Genomic DNA, 14,247 nt, shown 5'->3' on the forward strand with positions numbered 1-14,247 from the left:
CGCTGCCTATGTTAAACCTCCAACTACAAAGACAACAGATTGATTAAGCATTTGATAGAATTCCTATTGTCTTGAAGAGCGGTAATAGGATAACGAGTTTGTATGCATGTAAATGTAAATATTAATTTAGCTACACCCCTCATAGCAGTGGGCATGTGCATGGTTTGTAATAGTATTTCAAATGTATTCATTTGGTGCACAAAATGTGGAGTTATGTAATACAGTTTCATTATATAAGAGACACAGGCTCTCATGCTCAATAAAGAATTCATTTCCTGAATGTTCTTTTGTATTGGAGTAGATGATGGTGTCTATAAAACGAATCCAAGAATTCCTTAGTAAAGAAGATTTGAATCCAGGGAATGTTTCAACTTCCCTAAATACAGGTACATTTACCAAGGCAAAGAACGAGGGACTTTCTGGCTTTTATTTGCCCATTTCCCCCTATGCTTCTAAATTAATTTATTTCAAATGGTTAAAGGTAAGACATTCCTTTCTTGAAAACATGTGTTTTTGGCAAGGCCTTGATTCATCAAATTGCTATTGTATTTCTCCCTTCATTGTGCTTAGAGTTTGTCAATTTGAATGACGGATGCAATGTTTACAACATATCCCAGACAATTTAACTGAGAGTGCTTTGAAATAACAATACGAAGTCAATCTCAACACGGATCCATAGATATAACAAAATATGAGATCATGTGCAAAGGAGGAATTGACCGATCACACTCGCCATGAGAACTATATCTTGAGCATGAAATACTACCGTAAATGGACTAACTTTAAGCGTTAACCTCTATTTCGACGTTGATATTCAAACCAGGAGAGAAGGAACTAAACACGTATGCGCCCTGTCTTTTTTTTTTAGAATATGCCATATCTATAGAAGACGGAGATTTTACTTGGGATCGTCGTAGTCCCCGGAATACGCTTAACAGGTAAAACCAATGGTGCTCTGAATTGCTTTCAATTTATTGAACCAAATTTGGTTGATTTTGAAATGTTGACGGAGTATAATTTTGAGAAAGGTTGGATCAGTGTACACGTTTTATTCATTATCTATAAAATCGCTTGCTGACTTAAAAAAAAATCGCCTACTGACTTGGCGTATTTCTTGGAGTTACCTTTACTTTATAAAGGTCGAAATTTACACTGATCGGAATCGGGATACAAATATAAGGACTTTAAGTTTATTCGATAAAAGTATAAGGGATTTAACTTCCCCCATACAAAAATGAGAAAATTAACTTCATGAGATATAGTCATGCGGAATTCAACTTCAGTTGATGTTATTATGTTTTAAGGAGTTTATGTAACTTTCCCATGTATCATATGCAATGTATAGGTTACGAAATGCTAAATGATTTCTTCATTGTATGAGTAGTTTGTCAGATTGCGGGTAATTTAAAACATGTGTGACATAGTTGAGGACATGAAAAATTATACCGTCATGTGATATCATTAACAGAGTCAATCTGAAGATCGGTGAAGGTAAACTAGTGGCCGTAGTTGGACAGGTGGGGACGGGAAAATCCTCGCTGATAGCCGCCATGTTGGGAGAGATTGAGAAAGTTCAAGGCAAGGTGAACGTTCAGGTACGTCCATGTTGGAACTGGAAAACGAAATAATACGTTTACGTTGTCATGAATCCATTATTATGAACTTATCCAAATAAAAAATATATATGCTATTTGGGTTCAAAAGGCTCGTTTAGGAAAAGGAATATTGAGGTGCATGTCTTCGGTGTACAAATATAGAAGATATCATGTAAATTAAAGATAATATTGCAACTGATATTCTTAGTTTCTACACAAATGGAGTTTGCAATATTGAGCAACTTTTAATTCAGGGATCTGTCGCCTATGTGCCACAGGAAGCGTGGATACAAAACCTTACAGTGAAAGACAACATTCTGTTTGGTGGCAAATTCAAGGAGAAGAAATATAAACGTGTCATTCAGTCATGCGCACTGCTACCGGATTTAGCTATACTGAGTGCAGGGGACCTCACAGAAATTGGTGGAAAGGTACGATGTTCACTTATAAGTTTAAAGGGTTACGACAACACAGAAATGATATGTGACGAGGAAAACAAAAATGCGTGTTAACTACTAGTATTCTTAATTGGTGACGTGAAAAGATATGGCTGCAACATCAATTTTAGGGCACCAATCTCAGCGGTGGCCAGAAACAGAGGATAAGTCTGGCGCGAGCAGTCTACAGTAACTCCGATGTGTATCTTTTGGACGACCCTTTATCTGCTGTTGACAGTCACGTGGGGAAATCTCTATTCAAAGATGTTATTGGTCCAGAAGGGCTATTACGTCATAAGGTATCAGATTTTTTATAATATCTTAGATGCGAAATCAGTGATGCATCGTTTAACTTTTAATCAGAAAATAAATTCCAGTATCATATTACTACATGTTTTTCCATGTGATGATCTACAGATTAAGATAACGTTTATTGGAATGAAATATTGCATATACAGGAAGACCCTCTTTATTTCAGTGTTGATATGTAATCTGATTCTGCTAGATGCTTTTATTTGCAAATATGCTACCATTGTTTAAAAAATAATTTATTCTGTATTCTCGCATGTGGTCTTGCTTTCTTGTGGGATATTTTGTTTCGTGTTACTACATAATTTTTTTATACTTGCAAATATGCTATTATTGTTTAAAAAATAATTTATTCTGTATTCTCGCATGTGGTGTTGCTTTCTTGTGGGGTATTTTGTTTCTTGGAAGTACATATAAACCTTATATGGTACCAATTTTGATGCACCAGATGCGCATTTCGACAAATAATGTATCTTCAGTGATGCTCAACCGAAATGTTTGAAATCCGAAATAACTATGAAGTTTAGAGCTAAATATAGCCAAAATCAGCGTGCCAAAAACGTGGAGCCAAATTCGTCCAAGGATAAGAGCTATGCATGAGGGAGATAATCCTTAATTTTGAAATTAATTTCTAAATTTTATAACAGCAATTAAATAAACATCCGTATTTTCAAGCTAGTAACGAAGTACTTAGCTACTGGGCTGTAGAGACCCTCGGGGACTAACAGTCCACCAGCAGAGGCCTCGACCCAGGGGTCATAATGTAAAACTTATACGTTACCAATTTTGATGCACCAAATGCGCATTTCATATATTTTTATATTTGCTTGTGATCTTCCTATATTATTGGAGATCGGTTTAGTGTCGGTATGAAAGGCGAAGAGAAGGAACAGTGATCAATGCAAGGTGAAGATAACGAACAGTGACCAATCTGATATCACTCCTATGAGGAATAAAACAAGTATATGTATCGGGATGTAGGGCTCACGGCGGGTGTGACCGGTCGACAAGGGATGCTTAGTCCTCCTAGGCACTTGATCCCACCTCTGGTGTGTACAGGGTCTGTGTTTACTCAACTCTTCTTTGTATTGATTTTAGGAGTTATGGCATTGATCACTGTTCATTATCTTCGCCTTTCATATGGTTTATTGACAACTTGTTTGTGGTATTTATTTGTTTGGGATGACGCTCGAGTTAGTACATAGATGTTTGGTTACTTAACTACAGTCTAGCTTTTGTGGTAAGTAGATTCATTTTGTATCAATACAATAATTTAGGTAGACATGTTTGTGGCCTTGGTCAGGAATTATTTTGGTGCCAATACAGAGGGTTTTTGTGTTTGTGATGGATCTATATTTTGCAGAAAAACAAATAAAACTACCTAATAATATCATAGTTATGAGATTGATCACTATTCATTATCTTCACCTTTCATCATAATATACGCTCTATAGAAAACCAAACATTACGGATGTATTATCTTAACAGACTCGCATTTTGGTGACTCATGGAGTACACTGGCTACCCAAGGTAGATCTGGTGGTGGTAATGGATAACGGGACCATCTCAGAAGTGGGGACGTATGAGGAACTGATGCAGAGACGAGGGACTTTCTCACAATTTCTCAAGACGTATCTACTTCAGGATGATGATGAAGACAAAGAAAGTAAGGGAATTTATACTTTAGAGGAGAATATATGAAAGTAATGGATATTTATGGAAAACATACGTGATCGGAGATAATTGCTGTTATAAAATTTAGAAATTCATTTCAAAACTAAGGATTATCTCCCTCATGCATAGCTCTTATCCTTGGACGAATTTGGTTCCACTTTTTTGGCACCCTGGTTTTGGCTATATTTAGCTCTAAAACTTCATAGTTATTTCGGATTTCAAACATTTCGGTTGAGCATCACTGAAGAGACATTATTTGTTGAAATGCGCATCTGGTGCATCAAAATTGGTACCGTATAAGTTTTACATAAGATATCTATGGCATTTGTGCTTTGGGGTAGGTCTATCGGGACAACATGAAGCATTATACAGGTGTATTAACGAACTGCTGATTTTGTCATGGAGAGAAAATGGAAGTGAATACTAGTTCTTGTATTGGAAACAAAATGTCTTCATATCGATCCACATCTCACTTTAAAAAACTGGCAATATCATAACGTTTGAAACCAACTATCAAGATTTGTTCAGCTTGTCATATTAATCTGTCATTGGTAACATTTAAGGGAAAAGTATATACTTCATAGGAAATTTCAGACACTGTCCACTAAATTCCAAATGAGATATAGAGTAATACTGTAGAACACTGAACGATCGAAGAGTTGACTATTTAAATTTATCTATTGATTTTGTTTTTGTAAGTTTCTTTCATGACAAACGGGATGATGTCAACTTCTCCATCGTCAACTTCCCATATTTCTGTAGCAATATTCCATTATCACCTGCACATGGTATTTACATCTCTCACCTGATTCGATACGCAAGATATTGTTCTGCGTATGATCAATTTTTAAATTGAAACAGGCTACTAACAAACAAGTTGATCATTGGATCAAATGTTGACTGATGTGTTTCATGCCCATTGTTAGGCCGTTCTTGGCACACTGATTTTGAGCACGGAAAACTCAGTTTACCTGTTCAAGATATAGGGCTCACGGCAGGTGTGACTGGTCGACAGGGGATGCTTACTCCTCCTAGGCACTTGATTCCACCTCTGATGTGTCCAGGGGTCCGTGTTTGCTCATCTATCTATTTTGTATTGCTTATAGGAGTTACAAGACTGATCACTGTTCGTTATATTTGCCTTTCAAAACCTAGGATTGATAAAGAACATCAACTTTCAGACCAGATTCATTTTAGAAAATATTAGCACAAAGTTTATATGATAAAGAAAATATTGTGCTTTTACATGTAGGGATAATTCGTTTAGATATCATAATAACCGTAAATTAATTATAACATATCATTGGTCAGTTGCAAGTCTGTGTTTCTGTCAAGTAACCAACCGATAGGTACATATGTACCGGTATAATACTTTATGCTATCTTTGCAATTTATATGGTGCACGTATGGAGAATGTGTTGCATACGTTCTGGAATTCTCTTCGTATTATGGTTTAGAGATCTGTCCTGGATCTCTTCATTCCTGTTCCTACAATATGTATTTTAAATATGTAATGAAGGATAATGGTCAATATAGAGTTTATGGAATTCTTAAGTGTTTGAATCTTTTCTTTCCCCGTGAAATTCTGTTTCTTGAAGTAATGTTGATATGAAACAATTATCCGTGCCTGGTTTGAACTGCACCATCTCGTGTCATCTTTCCTAATCCACGTTCATCTCATTTTGCACTCCATTAAATCAAGATGGCTGTTCATGTTTGTTTTAACTATGATGCTTTTGAATCTTTTCTTTCCCCATGAAATTCTGTTTCTTGAAGTAATGTTAATATTAAACAATTATCCATGCCTGGTTTTAACTGCAACAACCCGTGTCATCTTTCCTAATCCATGTTCATGTCATTTTGCACTCCATTAAAACAAGATGGCTGTTCATTTTTGTTATAACTCTTTTAAGGCTTTTTGTCATTTTACAGCTTCCAAGTTCAAGGACGAGATATGGAAACAGTTAGAGAGCGTGTCTGACTTTGGTTTGTCAGCAGACGATTCTGACGCACTTACCAGACTGGAGCATGCTAGGTTTGTGTGTTTGGTTTAAACCTCCCGTGAGTACAATGCTAGGTTTGTGTGTTTGGTTTAAACCTCCCGTGAGTACAATGCTAGATTTGTGTGTTTGGTTTGAACCTCCCGTGAGTACAATGCTAGATTTGTGTGTTTGGTTTGAACCTCCCGTGAGTACAATGCTAGATTTGTGTGTTTGGTTTGAACCTCCGGTGAGTACAATGCTAGGTGTGTGTGTTTGGTTTGAACTCCCGTGAGTATAATGAGTACGCACGACTCCTACCCTGCGTTGATGTACTGTTCTGGATTTAGCAATGCCCAAGTTAATCGTTTGTTATGTAAGACTTTAAAACTTTATCGAAATTAGTTTAATGTCATTTTTTGCACCAACAAATTAATGTAGATTTGATTCCAGAGACATTATGTTGAACGGAAAGTAAAGAAAACGAACAGGGATCAATCTCACATTAAGTTGAACGTAAAATATAATGAAAGAATTATTAAGTGCGCAAAGTGTATCATAGAAACCATAAAGTAGCAGATACTTGGGTTTGAAGTCTATGATTCTGTTAGAAGTCATCGGTATGTCCTCTTGTACTAGATATGGAATATTCATTTTGTTTTCTAAAACAGAATGGAATTTCCACGTAAAATGCAAATACATATTTAACCAACGAAAAGGCACTGATGAATGACACAGGGAGAACTCGTTATGATATGTTCGCACTTTATATAACCGATCTTAACTTGAATAAGTTTTTATGAAACATACTGTAAATGTATTACATTTGGCTGTGTGTTCTATTTAGCGCCTTTGGCGGAACGCAGCTTCCGCTAAATCAAGTACATCGCTAAATGCCATCCGTAAATCTAGATGTTTAAAGTAATTCAGGAATGCGCTAAATCAAATCTCCACTAACTTGTTGAAAAAACGATTTCCGCCAAATATCGTACACGCCAAATATAATACGTTTACAGTATCTTCTGTTAGCAGATATATTTCTAAATGTTGTTTATTTGATTTTACGATTGTTACCTGTTACGGAAAGATATGCAAATTCCCTTCAAATTTGGTATGCTAATTTGGAAATATGCCTACCAGAGGTCATTGTGCGAGCTTACTAGGTACATTTTTACATAATGATAAAAGACAGTCAAATTCTCGAATTTTTATTTAATCAAGTTTTGGTTTCATTGCTATGTACGGTTGATTTTAGAAATGGGCTTTTGATTCAATTTTTGGTCGTAGGCAGATCTGACGTCACAATCACATACACTTTTACACAGATCTAACATGACAAATGAGTCAAAATAAATCCTGAACATCTACAGTGTGGGTTCTTTTGTTAAAACCGGAGTATTTCTAATAGAATGTATGGGAAAAATCCAATTAAGAAATAGTTGGGTCATATTCTGTGTCTGTCTTGAAATTTGTAAACTGTTTGGAAGTTTGTGCTGTTGCAGCTGAAAGTTTTACATTTCAAGGTAATTGTTATATCGAACTATTTCTTAATTGGGATTTCCTTAACTTTAGATATGCGTAAAATACGATAATTGTGACGTCATGTCTGTTTACAACTGAAATACTCGTGTGAGTGTTGACTAATCGGAGTTCTGTTGGATATAAAGATATACTTTACAAACATTTTACATGTTTGTTACAGAAAATCACCAAGGAAGGAAAATAATGGATTCTCCATCCAACGTGACATAAAACAGAATATTTCACATTTCAGATCAGAAGACAGTCATGGTTCGATTGATAGAACGGAGTCACGACGACGACGGTTATCCACACATGACAACATCAATGCACTGAAAAAAATCCAGAGGTCGCTTTCTCCAGGACGGACCTCACCTTACGACAGTGGGGAAGGATCAGAACCGGAAATGGGGAGGCTGATCGAAGATGAAAAGTCAGAAGAAGGAACGGTAATTTCCGTATAAAATCATGGGTCCTCCAACTGATTTCATACCTTTTCATGTAAATAATCAATACTTTGCGTGATTTAAAGCACATGAATGCTTATCTATATTCCCCGAAAATAATATCTAATGTAATAAAGAAAACTTCTGCATTATGGTGGAACATTACAAAAGGTAAATAGTATTTATAAAAAAGAGAAAATATCAGTGACCAATTTCGTAAATTCTGTTGACCGGTCATACATCTGTGGGTCCTATTTCTTGATCAAATAAACAATGTAATCTGTCGTCAAAATCACTATGCAAACAACGGCATTCGATCCAACAATAGGTTGTATCTGCACATTATATCATTAGACTGATAATGCAAAAAAAATAATAATAATAACCTCAAATGAGACGATGGAATTCCCTGTAACTTATACATGTTCTTATTTGTTAGTAGCCTGTCTCGATTAAAAAAAAATGAATATTGATCAGACTCAAATCATGCTCTCGCATATCGATTCAGTTGAGGGACATAAAGACCATATGCAGGTAACAATCAAATATTGCAACATAATTATGAGAAAATGAAAACGGAGAAGCTGAAGTCATCCCATTTGTCAAGTTCAGTTGTCAGTGTACTGTAAGATATAAGTCCAATAAAATAAACGAATAGGTAGCAGATATGGATGACTCTGTGATGTGTTTTATTTCGATTTCACTCGGATGTATTTAATAGACATATGATTGAATTGGATTATTATTAATAGATAAAACTCTGTTGATATATCTAAATGTCACTGTGAAAGCTACAATATATTTTCTTTTCTCTAGATGCCTTTGAATGATTCCTAACTCGTAAGAATATCAAAACGAGTCGGGTAACAAAGGAGCACAATCCGTGCCCCTGGGAACCTCAACAAACTGATGGAAAACCTGTCCACTAAATATAACGCAACATTGTCAATTGGCAATTCCAGAATCATTTTAATATCAACTTCAGAGTCATTTAGCTATTTAACTACTAATTAGTTATTTTTTATGACTAATCACAATATATGAATATTTTGTAGTTCCGTGTTCATTGCAGAAGCAAGAACTGGTTTTCCTCTTGCATTCACAGTTTTCTGCAATTTGATTAAAATTGTTACTCCAATATATTTCAATGTTCTTGTGGCTATCATTTGCATAGTCATTTGCTTATTCCTTAACACGTTTCGTCCCGTTGTTTTCTTTGTAGGTGAAGTTTTCAGTGATACTGACCTACATTAAGGCCATGGGCGTGGTAGGCACGTTTCTCTCCATGTTGTTTGTGTTCCTGTTTCAAGGATTGAACGCTTTCGGCAATTTTTGGCTGACATTCTGGACAGAGGATGCCGTCATCAAAAACCAATCACTCGTCATGACTCAAGAATACACAGACCGGAAGTACTACTACCTCATCATCTACACTGTACTAGGCATTCTTCAGGGTACATTTCAAAACCTGATCATTGATTGCTTTTTGAAAACTAATAAACTTGTTAACGCTTAGAAAGATCTTTCTCAGAACCGGATTATAGTTAAATCATGTCTCCGAGACGTCCTAGTGGTCCATTACTCATGTGAGCCGGATCTTTCAAAATAATTTGCATTATCGGATAGCAATGGATCCATCACCCTAGGCTATTCAAAATGCATTGCTCAGTGTCATGAATGATTATCTAAATTTACTCTCCAATTAAATTAGTTATTACAATAAATGGACTCTTCTGTTTTGAAAGGTAGCGATACTCTAACCTCGCTATCGCAACAACATTGTCTAACGAAAGTGCAAAGAAATGGACAAAATATAACTTTTGGTATTCTCTTTGCGACAAATGAAATTCCCTGATTAATGAATGACGAGCGAATTAGTGTTATGAAGATAGGAACGAAGCGTAATCAACTTTGGGTATCCGACGATGTGGTATCAATTTCAAATGACAAAGTCTAACTGTTGAAAATCCTGCATGACTAAAAGGGATGTCAGAAGCAACAAATATCTTTGGTGAAAATTGATTGAGTGATTGTATATTGTTTAATGTCCCTCTCGAGAATTGTTCACTCAAATGGAGACGTCACTATTGCTGACGAAGGGCTGCAAAGTTAGGTATATGCTCGGCGCTTACGGTATTTGAGCAAAAAGGGATCTTTATCATGAAAGGTGAAGATAACGAACAGTGATCAATCTCATAACTCCTGCAAGCAATACAAAATATACAGTTGGGCAACACGGACCCCTGGACACACCAGAGGTGGGATCAGGTATCTAGGAGGAGTAAGCATCCCATGTCGACCGGTCATACCCGCTGTGAGCCCTATATCCTGATCAGGTAAACGGAATTATCCGTAGTCAAAATCAAGCCAAGAACGGCTTAACAATCGGTATGAAACACATCAGACAGTATTTCACCCAATGATAGGTTATAGTGACGAATTACATCGTTATAACGACCATAGAAATTGCGAAATGCTGACTTCAACCAAGACTGTTGAAACCCCTGTACCATCAACTTGTTTATCAGAAGCTTACCTCAATTTAAGAACTGACTATACGCAGAACAAGCTCTTGCATATCGAATCAGTTGAGATGTATAAACACCATATGGAAGTGATAATGGAATATTTCTACATAAATATGGGAATTTGACGATAAAAAAAGCTGAAATCATCCCGTTTGTTATACAGTTGAGTTTTCAGTTTGCCGTTAATGTCTACTTTCAATAAAATATCTAAGTATGAAGCAGAAGTGTCACACCTGCCGTGACACGGGACTTCGGATTATGTGAAATATATGAATTTCTTGTACTTATCTGTTATAGAATTTCAGTAAATGGGTGACATTTTGTTCTGTGTATGTGTTTATTCTTTTGTCTTTCGATTTGTATGTGTGTCCACTTGTATGTCTGTTTGTACGAGGTCACTGGGTGGAGTTTCTGGGCGGAAACTATTGGTCGCAATATATGTGTTCCTAATCACACTACATCAAATTGATTGTAAATTTGTATCTTTTTTCTTTCCTTTATTCTAGGGGTATTCCTGTTTTTGTTTGCCTATCTAGGACTAACCAGACTAATTAATGCCTCCGGATCCCTGCACTCCTCCATGTTATTCCGTATTTTACGTTCACCCATATCGTTTTTCGACACGACGCCTATCGGTAGGATTATGAACCGTTTTTCTAGTGATATCGGCATTCTGGATGACCGCGTTCCTAGAACGTTCTGGCTGTGGGCCATCATGCTGTCAACATTATTCGCAACCCTGGTTGTGATCTCTGTAAACACACCTAAATTTTTGATAGCCATTGTTCCTGTGGGCATCATGTATGTTGCAATACTGGTAAGATCATGGAAACTACCGATATGTATGTGCAGTGATAGAAAATCAAAGGAAATTCGAAACATTTACCCTAGACCTACATCAGGTTAAATTATCATATATATCAATTTCCAATATATATGTACAAAGATAGTTTAGAGAAAGTTAAAAAAAAAATGGAATATGTTAATGAGATATGTTGGAAATGTTTTTTTTATTACTATCATTATTCATTTACATTTATATGAATGCTAAACGATTTTGATATGTATAAATGTGTAAATGAATGTTGGGAAATGTGCCTGCACGATATATTTGCATGACAGAGGGTAGAGAGACTGTGTCAGTAACGGTTCTATTACATTGTACATGATCTTCAAATCAAATGCAAGTCTTACTCTTGATGCTATCCTTTGTAATCAGATGTGACTTACAGCAGTTCCCTAGTTTTTAAAGTTAGGGATTTAATGATTCGGTCCGAAAACTCTCCGGTTTTTATTGGGGATTTAATGACTCGGTCCGAGAACTCTCCGGTTTTTATTGGGGATTTAATGACTCGGTCCGAGAACTCTCCGGTTTTTATTGGGGATTTAATGACTCGGTCCGAGAACTCTCCGGTTTTTATTGCTTTTTTATATTTGAACATAGATACGAATCTGAAATATCCTTAGAAAATAAATGAAATATAAAAAGTATAATACTTCATCATTATGAAAGCCAAACACTACTCATTTACACCACGAAAATATGAGTCACAAAAATGGCATATTTTAGTACCCCAATTTGCTTTTTTTCCTTAGAAATTCTACCTCCCAACAGCTAGACAGCTGAAGCGGATAGAGGGTGTGACCCGCTCCCCCGTGTATAGCCATTTCAGCGAGTCTATCACCGGGGCTAGCTGTATTCGGGCGTTCAGGGCCGTGGACAGATTTATTACAGAGTCCCAAATCCGAGTAGATACAAATTCAACCTTTTACCACGCAGCAAACACAGCGACATGGTATGCTATGGTATTTTTTTTTTTAAATAGTTTGATAGCAATGCTAACTGATTTGGTATAGTTTTCTTGTTATGCTTACTACTCCTAGGCACGTGATCCCACCTCTGGTATGTCAAGAGGTTTGCCCAACTCTCTATTTTGTATTGCTTAAAGGAGTTATGAGATTGATTACTGCTTGTTATCTTCACCTTTCATGACAAGATTTTTTGTAGTTTGATAGCAATGCTGTCTGATTTGGTATTGTTTTCTTGTTATTATTCCATTTCGAAATGAGAAATGTCTTCAGCATTTCAGGATAATCATTGCATAGAAGATGTGCAGTAGAAGACATGTTAGCATAGGAGTTATTGTCCTTGATAACATTTTTATTACTATAAATAATTGATTTTCTACGGAAAATATAAACGTTTTAGTATCAATAATTCACCAGATTTTTTTTTATTTTATGCAGTGAATAAAAGTCCTCAGAAAAATATTTTTCTATCATGTGCGAAGTTCAATTTAAAAAGATTTTTGAAGAAAAAACTGTGACATCACATGAGGAGCAATCAACCTCAATCTCAACGCTCATTATTCACTTTCAATGTAAAATTATTAACGATATAAGGATTAACTTGTCTTGTTTTTATTGTGTTAACATCAATATACTAAACAAACCTCTGCATATGCATATCAGAAAAGTAAATTTAATTGCAAATTGGTTAAACATAGGGCGCGAAAGCTCAATAATGAGCATTATGTCCACAATTTCTTCTTTCTTTTTTTTGTATTGATAACTTGCATTCCTATATATAAAGCAGATTAGGTTTTTAATAAAATTGACAAGGGTACAAAATTCACTCTTGAAACTCATCGATATCTTCTCAGTAAAGTGGGACAGCGCTGTGAGGGATATAGAATACTTTTATTCCTTATAATTCAGTTGAAGTATTGGATGTAATTTAAGGAATAACCATAGGGACTATATGACTTTTCTATGACAAAGACGAATATTGCCATATCAATAACTAGGAAACGGATCAGTCAAACGTATTGTGACATCATTCCTAGGACATCGTGTATGAAAGCTTAACGTCAACTCGTGTTATATTTAATAAGTCAAATGAACCAAACAAGCTGCGTTTTACAAAACAAATTGCTCTTTGATTCAGCAGAAATAAATATACAGAAAAAATAATGTCCCTGAAGCAGTCTGGTCCACGTCATTTGAAGAAAAAAATGTTTCTCTACTTTAAAATCAGTAAAAAACTGTAGTAAAATGAATTTAAAAAACAAAACAAAAATGCGGTAACTCTATTCACGCTTGATTTTATGTAGGTGGATCGGCATTCGCTTAGAATTTATGGCAAACGTTTTGGTTTTCGTGGCAGCCCTGTTTTCCGTCCTGTCTGACACGCTGACGGGGGCCGGACTAGGTCTATCTCTGACGTATTCTCTACAGGTAAGTGTGCAGATCCGCTGTATTATTCCAGGTAGTAACGAGGCAATTTTTTGTTTCTAGAGAAAATACAAATAGAAGAGTATGTTTCATCTAAACAGGAAATTCTTTTTTCCAATCCCCCAAAAGTACCCAGGCGGATGAACTTACTCGTACAAAGGAATTAGAAGTACATGTAAGGGAAGGGAGAAGTCACTGTTTTCGTGATTCCTTGATCGAAAATTTCTGCTAAGTTGGAGCAAAACCATATATGGCCCTTGTAGTAATTCTTTTTCAGTCTGTAAGAACACAAATTATAGCCCACTTGTCCTGCATTACCTCGGAAATAAAACCATTGTCATCAAATATTATCCTAAAGTTTTAGTTAACTTATATTCGTTTATATAGTTATATTAGTTATATAGTTGTTGACATAATGATATATTACCAATATCATTTATAAGATATTGTTTGCAAATACTGTCTCACCTGTTTCATACCGATTGTTAGGCCGTTCTTGGCACAGTGATTTGACTGCGGATAAC

The 14,247-nt window shown here is 35.8% G+C and overlaps 1 protein-coding gene across 3 annotated transcripts in view; it reads left to right on the forward strand.

Moving 5' to 3' along the window:
* LOC125662601 (multidrug resistance-associated protein 1-like) overlaps positions 1–14,247 on the forward strand; it is a 49,988-nt gene that overhangs the window by 25,656 nt on the left and 10,085 nt on the right. For 2 of the 3 annotated variants that reach the window (XM_056146552.1, XM_056146554.1), the window contains 12 exons: positions 302–386; positions 869–938; positions 1,469–1,595; positions 1,850–2,026; positions 2,164–2,331; positions 3,830–4,007; positions 5,948–6,050; positions 7,697–7,964; positions 9,184–9,415; positions 10,996–11,306; positions 12,086–12,285; positions 13,603–13,726. In XM_056146552.1, coding sequence (XP_056002527.1) covers positions 302–386; positions 869–938; positions 1,469–1,595; positions 1,850–2,026; positions 2,164–2,331; positions 3,830–4,007; positions 5,948–6,050; positions 7,697–7,964; positions 9,184–9,415; positions 10,996–11,306; positions 12,086–12,285; positions 13,603–13,726 — 2,043 coding nt within the window. The remainder of the gene's footprint in view (positions 1–301; positions 387–868; positions 939–1,468; positions 1,596–1,849; positions 2,027–2,163; positions 2,332–3,829; positions 4,008–5,947; positions 6,051–7,696; positions 7,965–9,183; positions 9,416–10,995; positions 11,307–12,085; positions 12,286–13,602; positions 13,727–14,247) is intronic. The other variant, XM_056146553.1, reaches the window with a different exon arrangement.

The sequence above is a fragment of the Ostrea edulis genome, chromosome 8 (assembly GCF_947568905.1).
Source record: "Ostrea edulis chromosome 8, xbOstEdul1.1, whole genome shotgun sequence".
NCBI lineage: Eukaryota > Metazoa > Mollusca > Bivalvia > Ostreida > Ostreidae > Ostrea > Ostrea edulis.